The sequence below is a fragment of the Hyperolius riggenbachi genome, chromosome 5 (genome assembly GCF_040937935.1).
Source record: "Hyperolius riggenbachi isolate aHypRig1 chromosome 5, aHypRig1.pri, whole genome shotgun sequence".
NCBI classification, from domain to species: Eukaryota; Metazoa; Chordata; class Amphibia; order Anura; family Hyperoliidae; genus Hyperolius; species Hyperolius riggenbachi.
The window spans coordinates 294553768-294571703 of record NC_090650.1 but is presented as its reverse complement, the minus strand read 5'-3'; the positions used below and the strand labels follow the sequence as shown (position 1 = coordinate 294571703).

Here is a 17936-nt window from a genome sequence, read left to right as displayed (position 1 = left end):
AATCACTAAAATAAAAACGTGCAAATTCCTAAAAGTTTCTTCAAACATGTTGACTCAATGATATCTAGCTATATATGGGGGGGCTCAATGCCACGTTTAGCACTAAGCACACTACGTTTGCCAACAACATTTGGAGGTCTGGCCCTACCCAATTTCTACTTATACTATCTAGCCGCTCAGTTAACATATATTCAGAAATGGATGAGTGCAGACAGAGGAGATGCGTCTATAAACCTGGAGGCTGATATTGCCACATCATATGAAGCTTTGAGCAATGTAATTTATAGGGGAATAGCCCCTCACATGGAAGGCTCCACTCTTATTAACACATCAGTCAAAATTTATCGTGCAGCATCTAAGCTGTTCCCCCATTCAGATAATGTCATCTCCCCTAGTACGCCTCTTTGGGTGAATCCGAGACTCCCTGAGCTTTTAAAACTGGATAGCTACCAGCTTTGGGTTAGATATGGGATAAAATATGCTAACCATGTTTTTGTAGACGGTAACTTTAAATCATTTGCTACATTTAAATCAGAATGTGGCTTACCAAGACATTCGCTGTTTTATTACTTCCAGCTTCGGGATGCTGTAAGGGTACAGTGGGGTTTATCTGGGGTACGTGTTGACTCCTCAGAACTGGAGCGGATGGTACTGAATAAAGATCAGACGAAGCAAATCTCGAGATACTATGCTACTCTAACACAAAAATATGGCTTTCATAGATATGAAAAAGCTAAACTAAAATGGCAGACCGAATTTTGCACATTCTCAGATTCAGAGTGGGCAGAATTTGAGTCACAATATATCTCCACAGTTATAAGCGCTAATGACAAACTAATACAAATAAAATGGTTCCATCAGACGTACTATACCCCTGCTAGACTATCTAAAATGAGTCGGGACGGCAGCTCAGCTTGCTATAAATGTGGGCTCCTGGGGGCAGATTTTATACATTGTACTTGGAACTACCCTCCAGTCCAAGAATTCTGGAAAACTATAACACAATTCCTGGCCAAGGTGCTGCGACGCCCGGTCGATCTGTCTTTCAAGGCTGCTATGTTGGGTATTATCGATAACGCAAAGTGTAGTAAACACAAGCAGGTATTTCTTAGGTTAGCCTTTTTTTATGCCAGAAAATCCCTACTACTAAAGTGGAAAACACCTATTTCTCCCACGATAGGTGATTTTAAAACCTTGGTTAATCAAAATGTACCTCTGTATAATCTCACATATCAAACAAAGGGTCATCCGGCAAAATTTGAAAAGGTCTGGAGTCTATGGACTGAGAACTGTGACACTGTCACTCCAGATTTGGACATTACAATCAGTGTTTCAGATCTATATTTGTAAAGTCTACTCTCTTTTACTGCAAATCCATAGAAACTGAAGTTGTGAAGTCAACCTGTGATATAAGTATGTGTGTAGAGATGCCTATAAATGTGATATTTGCCAGATGTAATGTTAAGGGTCCTGGGAGTTTAGGGAGGGGGGAGGGTTCATTGGGGAGGAGAAGGGACTGTATACTGGAGAACGTTTGTATTTGTATTTGTAAAAACCAATAAAAATTCTCTTTAAAAAAATAAATAAATAAAAACGTGGACACAGCAATACATATGTTATGTAAGCAGAGCAATGATTTATCTACTTATATATGTGTTTTGCTTTTTTCTGAGATAGTATGGCTGACAGCTCCTCTTTAACATTGCGCTACAACGCATGGTCACACTGTGAATGTACCTGAAAAGAAATTTCAATGAGGAAAAAAAATCTAAATAATTTTGCCCAGTGTTGCAATGTTAATTGATTAATACAATTCTCAAACTGCACGTGGTAAATAGCCACTAGCACTTAACACCAGCGATTATGACTTGAGAACTAAATTGGGCCAATTGTTTCCTGTTCTTTAACAGAGGTCCTCAACCCTATCCTCAAGGCCCACCAACAGTGCATGTTTTGCATAAAAGCACAAACGTACACAGGTGAGGCAATTAGTGTCTCAGTAGAGCTAATTAACTTCTTCTGTGGATTTCTACAAAACATGCACTGTTGGTGGGCCTTGAGGACAGGGTTGAGGAACTCTGCTTTAATGATCTCCATCCCAGGAGAATTTCTGTAAAATATATATGCTCTAGTTTTCCAGTATAAACAGCTTACCACTGGAATATAATGTCGGGTTTGCATTACACTAGTTAAGGAATTTAAACAGTTTACGTGGGCTTTTTAGGGTTGGTTTTTTTTTCGTGTGTTGTTTTTGGATTCAATTTATGCTTTAGCATTTTGTTGTTAGACATTGCATGATTTTTCATTTTATACTTCTCTAATAGGGATGGTCGGAAATGCCAATTTCCGATTCCGCGGTAAATCCGCATTCCGACATTGCCAAATACCGATTCCGCTTTCCGCTACCAATTTCCGCATTCCAATGCGGAATTTCCGCAGGAAATCGCGGAAATTCCGCCCGACTTTAACATCGATTTTCTCAAAAACTATAAGGTCTTTTTGAAAACTTTTTTTCGCATCTTGTTCAGGAGATCCTGCTTAATAAACCCTGAAAATTTGGTGTTTCTAGGACTTACAGGGGCTTTGCTATTAACCGCTAAAGTCGGCAGATTTTTACTGTAATGTAAATGCAGAAAATAGGCAGATGCGGATTTTCTGCATTTTACATTACAGTAAAAATCCGCCGACTTTAGCAGTTAATAGCAAATCCCCCCTAAGTCCTAGAAACACCAAATTTTCAGGGTTTATTAAGCAGAATCTCCTGAACAAGATGCAAAAAAAGTTTTCAAAAAGACCTTATAGTTTTTGAGAAAATCGATGTTAAAGTCGGGCGGAATTTCCGCCTAGCACACTTGCATTACCGATTTCCGCATTCCGATGCGGAAATGCAATTTACGATCGGAATTTCGGAAATTGCATTTCCGTGGAATCTGAATGAGCATCCCTATTCTCTAATGCTGCTCGAGAAAACACGTTATAACTTCATATACAATTGATGGTTTCTTCCGTCAATTGTTCACTTTGATACTAGTATGACCTTTGTGTACTATAGTGATATGGTTTTTTCCAAACTCATCTAAATTGTACATGCTTATTCATGCAATAAATACATTTTGGTAAACTAAATATATTATTGTAAGTTAACTAACTGTTATTAATAACAGACTAAACAGATTATAATCCTTACTAGGGTTTCATTGCTGTTTAATGGTCTGTTCAAAATATCCTCCCTTAAAGAGACACTGAAGCGAAAAAAAAATGATATAATGAATTGGTTGTGTAGTACGGATAATTACTAGAAGATTAGTAGCAAAGAAAATATTCTCATATTTTTATTTTCAGTTATATAGTGTGTTTTATAACTTTGCATCATTCTTTAATATTTGCAGTTTACTCAGCATTCTAAATGATTCTTCAGAGCAGTCTTGTGAACTATTGACCCGTCCTCTGGCAGAGAAAAAGAAAATTCTTCACTGACAGTTGAGATAATAAACTTCAGAAGACAGACCTCTCTGCCACTTTGAAAGTCGTGGAGCTTAATGGCTTTTTTGCATAGAGATAACAACTGGAGTTTCTTAACACTTCCTGTACTGGAAACAATTAGACTTATGTATCTGATCCTAATGTTTTATTTCTTAGCTGTACTACAGATACAAATCATTATATCATTTTTTTTCCCGCTTCAGTGTCTCTTTAAATTAATCACCAGAAAATAAAATCATTAATATGAAAATACAAGGTTTAGATAAAATGCTTATAAAAATAAATGGATGTGGTCAGTAAACACTGCAGACATTTGTCTGATGTAAACCTCTTTACAGCTGCAAGGTTACAACGCCAGCGTGGTACTATTTGCAGTGGATTCAAAGACATGATAGATTTACCATTACGCTGCTAATTAAGACATATTCCTGAAGGACAAAAGTACCTCTTCCAATTTATGAAGTCATGCATTCCAATTTAAATATGAAGTGATTAATCATTGTATATCATGCAAATTGATGACTTGGTTCAGTCCATTTAGATCCTTTTTATTACCTTTGCAGTGGTTTTCATCCCAAGGGTACACACAGTTCTGAACTCCGTTGCAGACCAATGTATTATTAATGCACATATTACTATGACAAAAAAATGAATTTGCTTCACATGGGGCTACAATAAAAAAGAAATAGACAGTAAATATATCAATTAAAATAGGCAATTCAGGTGTGTGGTGTGTATATATATATATATATATATATATATATATATATATATATATATATATATATATATATATATATATCAACATGCTAATGTTTTAAATAATGCTTAAAGTAAACCTGAGATAGAGGATGGCTATTACTTACCTGGTCTTTCCTCCAGCCCCACATTGGCCTCAATTCACTAAGCTTATCTCCTGTCTTTAATAACGTTTCTCTAGTTATCACCATGGTGACGAGGCATGTAGTACTCAGGAAACATTTTACCTCAGGCAAACCTAAAGTTAACTCTTCTGTCTTTAAGTTAGCTCTTCAATCCTTAAAATAACTCCAGAGTTAAAGACAGGTTAATTAACTGCGTGAGAAAATAACTACAGAGGAGGTAACTTAACTACAGAGGAGGTAACTTAACTACAGAGGAGGTAATTTAACTACAGAGGAGGTAACTTAAGGAATGGAGAGATAAGATAACTCTCTCACTGTGTGGAGGTAAGTTTTCTCTTGCCTTATTATCTCCAGCATGATCTTAGTGAATTGAGGCCATAGTCTGTTAGGTCCTTTAGTGTCTAAACAGTGCCCTTCTACTGTTCAGCTGTCATACCCATTAACCACTTGAGGACCCACCCTTTACCCCCCCTTAAGGACCAGCGCTGTGCTGAGTGATCTGTGCTGGGTGGGCTCTGCAGCCCCCAGCACAGATCATGTAGCAGGCAGAGAGATCAGATCACCCCCCTTTTTTCCCCACTAGGGGGATGATGTGCTGGGGGGGTCTGATCTCTCATGCCTGCATGTGGCTGGCGGGGGGGGGGCAGCTCAAAGCCCCCCTCCGCGGCGAAATTCCCCCCTCCCTCTCCTACCTGCTCCTCCCCCCCGGAGATCAGGGCTGCACAGGACGCTATCCGTCCTGTGCAGCCAGTGACGGGACGTCCCCTGTCACATGGCGGCGATCCCCGGCCGCTGATTGGCCGGGGATCGCCGATCTGCCTTACGGCGCTGCAGCGCCTTACAAATGTAAACAAAGCGGATTATTTCCGCTTGTGTTTACATTTATTCACGGAGCCCCCCGCCGTGAATTGACAGGAAGCAGCCACTCGCCCGAGCGGCTGCTTCCTGATTAATCAGCCTGCAGCTGGCGACGCAATACTGCGTCGCTGGTCCTGCAGCTGCCACTTTGCCGACGCGCGGTATGAGTGCGCGGTCGGCAAGTGGTTAAAGACTGCAACCAAGATGGACCACAGGCCAGTGCACATGCACAATCCCGGCCTAATGCCTACTCAGTGCCAAGGCTAGGCGCATTCTGTGCACATGCAGTTACAAGTCTTAACTAACTGCACATGCACAGAACACTCCAGGCCCTGGGAGCATGGTCAAGGAGGCGTACAGCCAGGACCATGAATACATGGTAAGTAGCCTGTGACCCAGACGGATGCCAAACTTTAATAGGGGTGACAGTGAAACATTGGAGAGGTGCTGGAGGACACAGAGGGACCTAACTGGCTACATGGGACTGGAAGAAGCCCCAGGTAAGTACAAGCCAACTTTTTCCTTTGTCTCAGGTTTACTTTAATAGTTTTCCTCACATAGAAAAGTTCAAGACATCAACAGATTCATTTTTGTAAGTTTTTCAAACTTTGATAGAAATCTGTTAATAATTAGATTTCCAATTTTATTAACCTTTTACAAGAAGCTAAATTTTGCAATTCTGATGACAAAACAGAATCACTACTGCAATGTCTTTAGCTACATACAGGCCAACAAATCCAATCCAATAAATATTGTCATCCAATCCAATATTTTTGTTGTAATGGAGATGTGCATGTTTGCACAGATGTCCCTTATGTCTAGCAGCCAACTTAATTTGGGAAATTAAGGATCTGATCTTTTGAAGTCACTTTGGTAATACGTATCCTTGCATCAAAATACCCTTTGTTCCTTTATCTTTGCACCCTACATATCAGCGGCTCATACAGTGATCATTTTGTTTAACCCTCCTGGCAGTTAATTCATTCTGCCAGATAGGCAGAAATTTTTTTTTTATTTATTCTTTGTTTCATGTAAACATACCTAGAGTGGTAGCTACATGAAACAACACTAGAGGGCGCATGTGTCCCTCTAGTGTGATCGTCGCCAGCATCAATAGCAAACAGGGGAAAGCGTATATAACGCGTTCCCCTGTTTGGCTTTTCCTGTCGCCATGGCGACGATCGGAATGACGTCATGGACGTCAGCTGACGTCCTGACGTCAGACGCCTCCGATCCAGCCCTCAGCGCTGGCAGGAAGTCATTGGTCCGGGCAGCGCATGGCTCTGGCAGGGGGGGGCCCTCTTCCACCGCTGCGTGCGGGCGATTGCCGCGCAGCGGCAGCGATCAAGGAGCTGTACGCACGGCTATCAAAGTGCTAGCTGCGCGTACAGCACTTTAAATAGGGCGAATCGCCTCACCAGGGGCTGAGATATCCTCCAAGCTCAGGAGGGTTAAAAGTTTATCCAATAGAAGCAATGTGAAATGCTTCAAATCACATCATTCCCACAGGGTTGAAACTTGTTCACTATCAGCATAAGCTCAGTATATTAGTACATACTGGGGTTGACCTTGTGATAGCTTAAAAAAAGGTAAAATAAATAATGCAGGTACATTGCATTATTGGTCAAGACCTTACTTGAAACAATTGTATGTACATTTAAGTATAAGATCACATTAAGGAGCCTAGAGGATAAGCTTATTTATAGGCCATTAAAACACAACTTGACAGTCATAACACCACTCCACAACACATAAAACCAGGATCTAGGAACAAAAAGGGAGGAAATAGACACTAAACTTCCTAATGCAGGAGCATTATCTTGACTGACTAGGTGAAAAGTAATCTGGTGCCTTACCAACAGTTATGATTAAATGTGGCCATTTTCATTTTTTTAAGTTTATCAGCTTGAAAACGAGTTGTAATGTTTGACCGCAGATTCAGATTTATGATAAATAACATAATAACCATGACATTTCCATATGATGTGTGCATTATGTCACTTTCATTTTATATTTCTGATTTAAAGGGAACCTAAACTGAGGAGGACATGGATTTTTCCTTTTCAAATAATACCAGTTGCCTGACTGTCCTGCTGATCCTGTGTCTCTAATACTTTTAGCCGCCCACAGCCCCCTAACGAGCAAGCAGATCAGGTGCTCTGACTGAACTCAGAGTGGATTAGCTGCATGCTTATTTCAGGTGTGTGATTCAGCCACCACTGTAGCCAAAGAGATCAGCAGGATGGCAGGCAACTGGTAATGTTTCCTGCCTAGGGACGTAGATATTTGTCTTCTGCCGCAATCACCTACCGCAAGCGTTTAAACAGGGCCGGGCCGAGGCATAGGCTGGAGAGGCTCCAGCCTCAAGGCGCAGTGTAGGAGGGGGCGCACAAATCATTCAGCTGTCATTCCTAATTGTGTATGAAGCAGAAAGAAATAAGAAAAGGGTATACATAGCAGTGACTGAAAGCCAGATAACTAGATATTAAGGTGTTGGGGAGGTTGTGGGCCCTGTGGCCCTCTTAGTCTAATAGCAATCAGTGTGTGACAGCTGGGGTGGGAGGGATGGAGGGGCGCACTTTGGTGTCTCAGCCTTGGGTGCTAGAGGACCTTGTCCCTGCTCTGCGTTTAAACACACTCCCGCATGCATTCTCTTCACCACCCATTAGCAGGCAGATCAGTGAATGGGAAAATAGTTCCCTTTCAGAATCAGAAACGATTTATTTGGCCAAATAAGTTTGCACTTCCAAGGAATGTGACTTGGCAGTTGCTTAGCAGACACATACAAAACAATACAAGGACAGACAGTATATACAGTATATAGATAGATAGATGAATAGATAGATAGATAGATAGATAGATAGATAGATAGATAGATAGATAGATAGATAGATAGATAGATAGATAGATCAGCTAAGGACAGTATATAAGTTATATTGGCAGTGAACAGAGTGAGAAGCGTTTATTTTCAGTTCTCTGCTAAATGCTTTCAAGTCCTAGGAGATCTAGTGTTTAAGCATGGCTACCGCCTAAGGCGGGCGTGGGAGCAGTTAGGAGGGCTTTGGGGAAGGATGGCATGCTGCAAGTCAGACACATAGAGTTTCTCATTGAACTCTTGAGCTTTGCTCTATCTAGGAACTACTTCTGGCATAGAGGTGAGTATTATGTACAAATCAAGGATTGCGCGATGGGAGTGCCATTCGCGCCTTCCTTGGCAAATATTTACATGGCTGAGTGGAAGGAGTTGGCCATCCAGATCTGCCCTGATAGAATAATTGAGTGGTGGAGGTTTATTGATGATCTCATGATACTATGGAATGGATCAGAAGAGGAGTGGGGTTGCTTTCTAGAAAGAGCCAACTCCATATATCCCAACATCGTGTTGGAGGTGGAGGTAAGTAGTTCCAGGGTTAACTTCCTGGATCTTACCATATTTAAGGAAGGGGGAAGGTTGTCAACATGTTGTTTTTTAAAAAAAACGGACCAAAATGGTTTTATACCAACTGTAAGTTGTCACCACCCTAGGTGGATTGGGGCAGTGCAAAGGGGCAGTTCCAGAGGGTTAGGAGAAACTGTTCTAGTCTGAAGGATTATCAGGAGCAGGCACGCGTTTTATCACAGAGGTTTATTGAGAAGCGGTATCAACTCCATATGATATATGAAGTTGAAAATGAGGTGGCAGAAATGAATAGAGATCAATTATTGGGAAGAGGTGGGGGGAGAGAGGTGGAGCCGCCCCCCTTTCTTTCATTTCCACTTTCAATATCCAAAATAAACAGGTGGAAGGTGTATTTCGGAAGTACTGGCATGTATTACAACAGGATACTCAGCTCAATAGGGTCATACCATCTATACCCAGGTTCATATATAGAAGGGCCCCGAATCTGAGGGACATTTTGGTCCCTAGTTGTGTTGAACCCCCAGCTAGGGTGAGTAATCCCTGGCAAAGACCGGGATATTACCTTTGCAGAAAGTGCTGTATATGTGTAATGAATGGCGGAGATGCCGCCGCGTGGTCTGGCGGCGGGGCGGCGGTCTCCGCGTTCATGCCGGCGGTTTCCGCGCAGCAACATAGGTCTGGTTCGCCTGAGCCTGCTAGTGCTCACAGAGCCTGCTAGTGCACACAGGATGATCAGCTGATTCCTGCAGGACTCCTGATTGGCTGAGTGGTGTGGGCGGCGCTGCGGAGCGCTGTAGTGTATATATAGCACTTGTGGCTCAGTTGCCGGTTGTCTGCCGTTGCGAATACTTACGTGTAAGCACTCAGACCTCAGTCAGATCTTACAGTGTGTTAGAACCAGCAGGAGCTGGGAATTCACACTTAGACAGATTACTCTGTCATTATTCTGTGTTATACTTTAGACCAGTTCCAGGGTGTTAAGACCAAGGACCTCACACCCAAGCTTAGGATTGCTGTGTCATTATTCTGTGTTATTCTTTAGACTAGTTCCAGGGTGTTGAGACCAAGGACCTCACACCCAAGCTTAGGACTGCTGTGTCATTATTCTGTGTTATACTTTAGACCAGTTCCAGGGTGTTGAGACCAAGGACCTCACACCCTAGCTTAGGAGACTGTGTTAGTTATCAGACTAGATCCTGGGTGTCGAGACCAAGGACCTCACACCTCAGACTAGGATTGTACTTGTCAATATCTGTTATGACCTTTGGCCTTCCTGGCCTCTCTCTTGCTTTCTGATTCGGTACCTCTGCCTGTCTGTCTACCAGTTGCCAAACCTTGCCTGTACCCGGTTACCGAATCAGTCTTCTGTCTCTGTACCTCATATGCTCGTGTGTTGCCGACCTGGCCTGTCTGACCGTTCTGGCTGTCACTCATTCCTAGAGTGATCAGTCTATCTGTATTATCTTTGACACTAATCTACTAGGTGTCTGTTGGCTGCAAGGACCTCCTGTTCCCCAGAGAGTCCTCCTTGCAGTGCAGTCGGATTCCTATACCATCAGGGAATCCTTGGCTTCAGTACAGTCTGATTCCTATACCATCAGGGAATCCTTGGATGCAGTACAGTCTGATTCCTATTCTATCAGGGAATGCCTGGCTGCTTCACTATCTCCATCTCCTCCTCTTAAAGAGATAGTCTCTGCACAGCCAGGAGGCCACCTGCTCCTCAGGTGTCTACTGGCTGCAGGAGTGTCTGTATCTCCCGTCCCACGGGAGATACTCTTTTACTGTTACAATGCATTGGTGCGGGTCAAATAGGCTGCAACAGCTCTGTAAGAAAGAGACTGAATGGATCCATAGGTTAGGGACATTATCCCCTAGAAGTCTGAATATAGAGCTGGATATAAATTGTTTCATTGCTAATGGCTGAATATATAAATTGTACTGTGTGATGGGATGATCTGATGCTACCTCAAATAGTCATTGTAATGTTTCACAATAATGGTTTTACACAATGATTGTAATGTTTGTATTTTATAGTTTTCTATTTTTGGATATTTGTATTGATATTTTTTGTTTGTATTTTATAGTTTTCTATTTTTGGATATTTGTATTGATATTTATTTACACAGTAATTGTGATTTAGCACATCTATGAAGTATGCACTGTCACTTTAAGGCGTGTGAGGGAATAGGGATAGAAGAACGCTATGTGTTGTGCGCCGCATTTTTTGCAGCGCACAGTTCATAGTTATGAAGTAACGGATATGGGTTGTAAATATATATATGTGATTTATACATAAAAGTTATGCATATGATTGCACTAGTGTATTGGATTTATGAATATAGTTTAGTCATGTTATTATTGCGATTGGGATTGTATAGGTATTATATAATTAAGTGTGGTTCACTAATCATATTGTAGTGATGTAATTGTAAAGATCCTGATTTGTATTTAGAGGTAGATGTCATTAAATATGTACAGCATGCCGCGCATATACAGGTCAGCACGTTACCTGGTCACCTAGTGACAAGAGAGGGCGGTAAAGCGGGCGGACCAGCGAGCGGAGGGGGCAAGGTTATGCACTTTTTAGCCAGACGTCAGTCACTGTCCTCCAGCCCTTGAATGAGTCACGACAGTGATGAAACGCGTAGGGCGGAGCCTGAGGAACGTGATGACGTCATAACAAGGAAGAGGGTGATTGGGTAACGTGCTCCCTGTGTTCCACGGCCAGGGCGTGCTGCTTTACTGTGTGATCCCCTGTCTGGCGGTTTTAGCAAATAAATACTGGATTTAGTTTTAAAATGAAGCTCATCCTTGGCTGACCGGCTTTATGTTTATATGCAGTGAGACAAGACGCGCTTCTGGTGAGTGGAGCCACATAGGGGGAGTTTGAGCTATATCTTTCCCAAGGTGGTGGCACTACCCCCAGGAGTGCAGCACGTGGTGTAAATTACAGTCTGCCTTTAGCAATACTTGGCACTATGTGCATCTTTTTAAGATTATTCACAGGGTATTAACCTCCATAAGGGTTATTGAAGCGCAGTAATTCCTGCCCATTTACTGTTTTTAAAGGTGAAGTGACCTTTTCCATTGCTGCAATCCCTGTCATATCTGTTACCAAAGGAGCGCAGTAATCATCAAAGGTCCGCACCATCCAAAATTCAAGTTTCAAGTTTCTTTATTTATAGCTCTTGTAAAAAGACATGATTAAAAGCAATTCTGCATGATGATGACGCACAGGCGTTTCGATACTTCTTTCTCAAATCATTGCAGCATCTGACAATACATTACACACCACACACATCTTATATAGGTCTCGAGTGGACCTGATGGAAGACTTACGATTTGCATATTCATGAGTGAACTCTACCATAGGCTGTGAACACTATCTTTGAATTTTCACAAACAAATCATTAGACATAGTTAAAAACCCAATTTCCAACTTCAATTCACATTTCAAACATTTAAAACCACTCTCCAATGTCTCATCTGCTGTTTTTAGCTCCACGGGAGAAGATTATCATATTGTGGGACACTCAACCAATCACCAGTACGCCTACAACGTCCGCCTAAGACTACAAAAATACGCAATAAAATACGCATATACGCGTACGTCATAGCCAATCATAATCATGCCTACAACGTCCGCATAAAGACTGTTGACGCGTCGCATGCGTACATATGTACACGTCCAGTCAAGACAAGCGTAAAAACGTCCACAAAGAAATGAAATATACATTTCTGGCCAGGGGCTATCCAGCTATATGTTTGGAAAAAGATTTTGATATGAGAGCTTGCAGAGGAAGGTTTGGGGTACAGAAAACCATACTGAGAAATGGAAGGGCAGATATTAGGGAAAGAATCCCACTGGTTACTACTTACAATGTATTGTCAGAAAGAATAGGTGCTATAGTCAATAGACACTGGCCAATGTTGAAACAAGGATTGCCCACAATACGTGAGTTTCATGTGCATCCACTCCTGTCCTTCAGAAGAGCACCATCTCTGAGGGATAGGATGGTTAGAGGGGACATTGGTACGGAGACTGCAGGGGTGGTTGCCAGGAGGGGAACGTTTCCCTGTCTTGGGTGCCACCTCTGTGGTCACATTGTGAAAGGGGACACATTTACACATCCAAGTAGAGGGTCGAAATTTAAAATTAATGGATACTATACATGTGAATCAAGATATGTAGTCTATTTGTTGAAATGTCCCTGTGGCACTGGATATGTGGGTCAAACCACCCAGTGCCTCAGGGACAGAATTGCTTCACACAAGTCAAATATTAGGACTAAGAATTTGGAACTGACTGTTTCCGAGCATTTTTGTAAATTTGGACACAGTGTGTCCCAATTGAGGGTACAGGTTTTGGAGGGGGTGCCACCGCAGAGGAGGGGAGGTGACAGACTAAAGGAGTTGTTAAAAAGGGAGTATTTCTGGATAAAAAGACTTGATACCTTGGAACCCAAGGGGTTAAATCGTGAATACGATATTTGTAAACTTATTATATAACGTATCTTGAGTTGAATAGATGGAGGTTTAGTTGGGAGATGGTTGTCATGTGTGGAGACATTTTTCAATCAATGTGCCGTTTTTTTGAACTTTACGTTTTTGATTACGCGTCTTTTTCGCGTTTTTTGCGTGTTCCTTTGCATTTTTTGTGCGTTTTTTTCGCGTTTTTTACGCGTTAAGTGTCGCTTTGTGGACGTTTTTACGCTTGTCTTGACTGGACGCGTACATATGTACGCATGCGACGCGTCAACAGTCTTTATGCGGACGTTGTAGGCATGATTATGATTGGCTATGACGTACGCGTATATGCGTATTTTATTGCGTATTTTTGTAGTCTTAGGCGGACGTTGTAGGCGTACTGGTGATTGGGTGAGTGTCCCACAATATGATAATCTTCTCCCGTGGAGCTAAAAACAGCAGATGAGACATTGGAGAGTGGTTTTAAATGTTTGAAATGTGAATTGAAGTTGGAAATTGGGTTTTTAACTATGTCTAATGATTTGTTTGTGAAAATTCAAAGATAGTGTTCACAGCCTATGGTAGAGTTCACTCATGAATATGCAAATCGTAAGTCTTCCATCAGGTCCACTCGAGACCTATATAAGATGTGTGTGGTGTGTAATGTATTGTCAGATGCTGCAATGATTTGAGAAAGAAGTATCGAAACGCCTGTGCGTCATCATCATGCAGAATTGCTTTTAATCATGTCTTTTTACAAGAGCTATAAATAAAGAAACTTGAAACTTGAATTTTGGATGGTGCGGACCTTTGATGATTGCTGTGGATTCCCTGTGACTCCAGGGGTGGTCTCTGCACGCCAAACCCATTGGTGCAACAACGCTGGTTCTGACCAAAGGAGCGCAGTGACATTTCTAAAATTGGAGCACCACTCATGGGCATGCCTTTGAGGCAGACGACTTCCAACAAAGCTGTGCTATGACCCCTCTGGAGGAGCCTCTAGCAATGGCCAAGCGTGTAACTTCCTCTTCCTGCTTCATTCACTGCTGCACTTCTCTAACAGAGAAGACAAGGGTGACCCGGAAGTTATAACATAACCAAGATGGCAGCCGTGATTTTCAAATTGAAAGCGAACAAAAACTATTTGGTGTAGAATGGCGATTCAGGCATCAAATGAAAGAGGAGAACACAAGCTACATAAAGGTATGCATTACGTTGCAGTACTGGTCAGAGTCGGCATGCCCATGAGAGGTGCTTGGAGTCCTTATAAATAGGAAAGTGTCAGAGAACATAAGTCAACATAATATTTTTTCACTGGTTACTACTGGAGAATCAAAATTCTTCTAATATGTTCAATAACCATAATAGGGAAGTAGAAGGTGGGATCAGCAAATAAAAAAAACATGTAGCAGCTGTTCCAGTTACCCAGCAGCTGTGTAAATTATTCAATGATTTGCTAGCCCCAGCCATGTCCTCCCAGGTAACGCTAATTAGCATATGTTTATTCTCAGCCATCACACTTGGTTCCAAAATATATTTAACTTTCAAACTGTTTTCTCACAAAGTGAAGATAAAACAGTTTAATTTTATTCTAATTAAATGTATTCAGTTAGCAATTTAAAAGCTTCAGAGATGCATGCAGTTATCTACTTCTATGGTGACATATCACTCCTTATCCATCCATTCAAATGAAACTTCAGGCAACACAATGATAAATAACAAAAAAAAATTGTTATGCATTAGCTGCCACCTCTGACAACTGTGCCACACTGAATAATGCCAGGCAATGAGAGTGATCTAATGTTGACATCTATGTGATGGCTATGTAAAACAGACACTATTACAGATCCTGTACGCTTTTGGGATTCCTGCACAAATAATATATTACTGTGTTGGTCATTTAGTTTGCAATGAGCAAACCCCTGCATAAAAACTCAATGGCCTCAATTCACTAAGATCATGCTGGAGATAATCAGGCAGGAGAAAACTTGCCACCACACAGTGAGAGAGTTATCCTATCTCTTTATTCCTTAAGTTACCTCCTCTGTAGTTAAGTTACTTCCTCTGTAGTTAAGTTACCTCCTCTGTAGTTATTTTCACACGCAGCTAATTAACAGCCTGTCTTTAACTTTAGAATTCTGGAGTTATTTTAAGGATTGAAGGGTTAACTTAAGGACAGAAGAGTTAACTTTAGGTTTGCCTGAGGTAATATGTTTCCTGAATACTACATGCCTTATCACCATGGTGATAACTATACAAACGTTATTAAAGACAGGAGATAAGCTTAGTGAATTGAGGCCAAAATGTTGTCTCACAGTTGCTGACTGTTAGAACTGAGCCTGTTGTCCCCAGTACCAGTCATTGGCATAGGCTTCCAAGGACATAGAGTCTATAAGTGACCTATGACCTTCCCCAAAGGGACCATCGGCTGTTGCCTCTAGTGTGGTGCCTCTGCTTTTTTGAAACTGGCCACCAGGTTGCAAACCTGGGATTACCCCGCCAGAGACAGAGAACAAATGAGTTTGCACTTGGGAGGTTTAGTAAACAGCTCAGTCATGGAACAGGCTGAGATGATGGCCAAGTTATACAATAGGCTGAGGTCAGTGCCAAACTGATATTGAAGCAAAGGCTAAGAGTGGGTTCCATAGGTAAAACAGGAGGCTAGTTGTACCCTTGTGCCTTAATGTGTATTTACAAGTACGTGGAGCTAATCCTGATTTTTTTATATAATTTAAAGAGAGACAGATTTTTTTGCAGGTCTGCTGGGAGTTGTTGCCCCTGTTGTGTTGTAGTATTATTCTAATTGCTTTCTCGTTTTTTCAGGCCTGCTTAGGCCTACTTCGGGTGACAGAAATACTCTCCCTTTGTGTTTTACTAATGTAGCAATACCAGTGTTACTGGTCAGGCCTCATTGTAGACGACACAACAAAGAGTACTTATTTCATGGTTGAAACAAAATTCTGTTCAATCTCAAATGTCTAAAGGTGGCCATACACTGGTCGATTTGCCATCAGATCGACCAACAGATAGATCCCTCTCTGATCGAATCTGATCAGAGAGGGATCGTATGTCTGCCTTTACTGCAAACAGATTGTGAATCGATTTCAGCATGAAACCGATCACAATCTGTGGAGCTGCCGCTGCCGCCGCCCCTGCCAGCTATACATTACCTGCTCTGGCCGGCACGAGTCCCCCTCTGTCCCCGCTGCTCCTTCTCCTGCTGGGCTCCGGGTTCCAGCTGACTTCACTTCTTTCTGTCCGGGGAAGTTTAAACAGCAGAGGGCACTCTACTGTTTAAACTTCCTGTCGGGACAGGAAGTAAGTGAAGGCAGCCGGAACACGGAACCCAGCTGAGAAGAAGCAGCGGGGATACGCGCAGAGGGGATACGCGCCGGCGGAGCAGGTAATGTATTGCCGCTAGCATCGATTGTCAGGCATTCGGACGCCGTTATCGACACACTCCCGACCCGCTGGCGATTGAGCGAAATCTTCCGCACGGGCCAATCGACGGGAACGATTGATTTCAGATGGAAATCGATCAGTCTGTCAGCATTTGCGCAACGATTTCACAGCAGATTCGATCACAGTGATCGAATCTGCTGTATATCGGCGGGAAAATCGTTAGGTGTATGGGCCCCTTAAGACAGAGTTCACACTTGTGCACCTTTTACTGCATGTGCACTTACATTTGTACTTAAAGGGAGTCTGAAGTGAGTTAAAAAAAAAACAGATACTCACCTAAGGAGAGGGAAGGCTCTGGGTCCTATAGAGCCTTACCGTTACTCCTACAGTCCGTGCGTTCTACCACTGGCTCCCTGCTAGCAGTCTCTGACTGATGGATCAGAGACTGCTCTCTCTTTCGCTGCCCAAGGCTTTGGCAGTCTTCCAGAACCCGAGTGCTCCCAAAGAGCATGCATTCTCACCCATGCGCAGTACGGATTGACTCGTCTTCAGGAGCACTTGGGCTCCCTAAGACTGCTGAAGCCTTGGGCAGGGGAAGAGAGAGAAGTCTCCAACCCATCGCTCGGAGACTACTAACAGGGAAGCCAGTTGTGGAACACAGGGACCTTAAGAAGACCAAAAGCCTTCCCTCTCCTTAGGTGAGTATCTGTTTGTTTTTTAACTCGCTTTAGACTCAGTTTAAAGGCAGTGTAAGCTAATAGGATTGTTCCCAAGTGGAGAAAACTCACAGCATTGCAGCATAATTTCACTCACTGTGTCCATTTTCTCATTGACAAGCATTAGCTGCTGTGGCAAAACCCAGGCACTGTAACACACATGAATGCACACAGTGTCAAACAGTTTATTTGCGAAAAACATTCTTGTTTTCCACACAGACAAGTGTGAACCTTCCTTCATATTTTTCACTATAAAGGAAAAGGAAAATAAAAACAAAAATGGCATAAAGGAGAGCACTTCCCCAGGAGACATACAGGGGGATAAGTTGAAAAAGGCATCAGAGCTGCTCTAACCAATGTGCTACCTCAAAAGAAAATGTATTACTATTATTGCTGTTATCATTATCCTTGTCATTTTAATTCACGTATTTCGAAATCTGCTACCAAAGCTGAAGTATGAAAACTGCTTCAAAACTCTACCAAGACTGCAAAAAAATCTAAATTATGGAATAACACAAAGAATAGCCATAAAAATGTATGTTTATTCATTAGCATTACTTTAATACAATCGAAAAATCATTATTATTATTATAATTATCATTATTAGAGCCAATGTTGCCCACAAATTTTCACCAAAGTAATTTTCACATCGAAAATGGCATTTTCGATTTTGAGAATATTTTCCTAAAAATAAATAGTATTTTCGCAATGTAGCAAAAATTT

The 17936-nt window shown here is 42.0% G+C and overlaps 1 protein-coding gene across 3 annotated transcripts in view; it reads right to left on the bottom strand.

The window, feature by feature from the left end:
• Positions 1 to 17936, bottom strand: part of NETO1 (neuropilin and tolloid like 1) — a 156041-nt gene that overhangs the window by 17802 nt on the left and 120303 nt on the right. For all 3 annotated transcript variants that reach the window (XM_068234674.1, XM_068234676.1, XM_068234675.1), the window contains exon 8: positions 4039 to 4152. In XM_068234674.1, coding sequence (XP_068090775.1) covers positions 4039 to 4152 — 114 coding nt within the window. The remainder of the gene's footprint in view (positions 1 to 4038; positions 4153 to 17936) is intronic.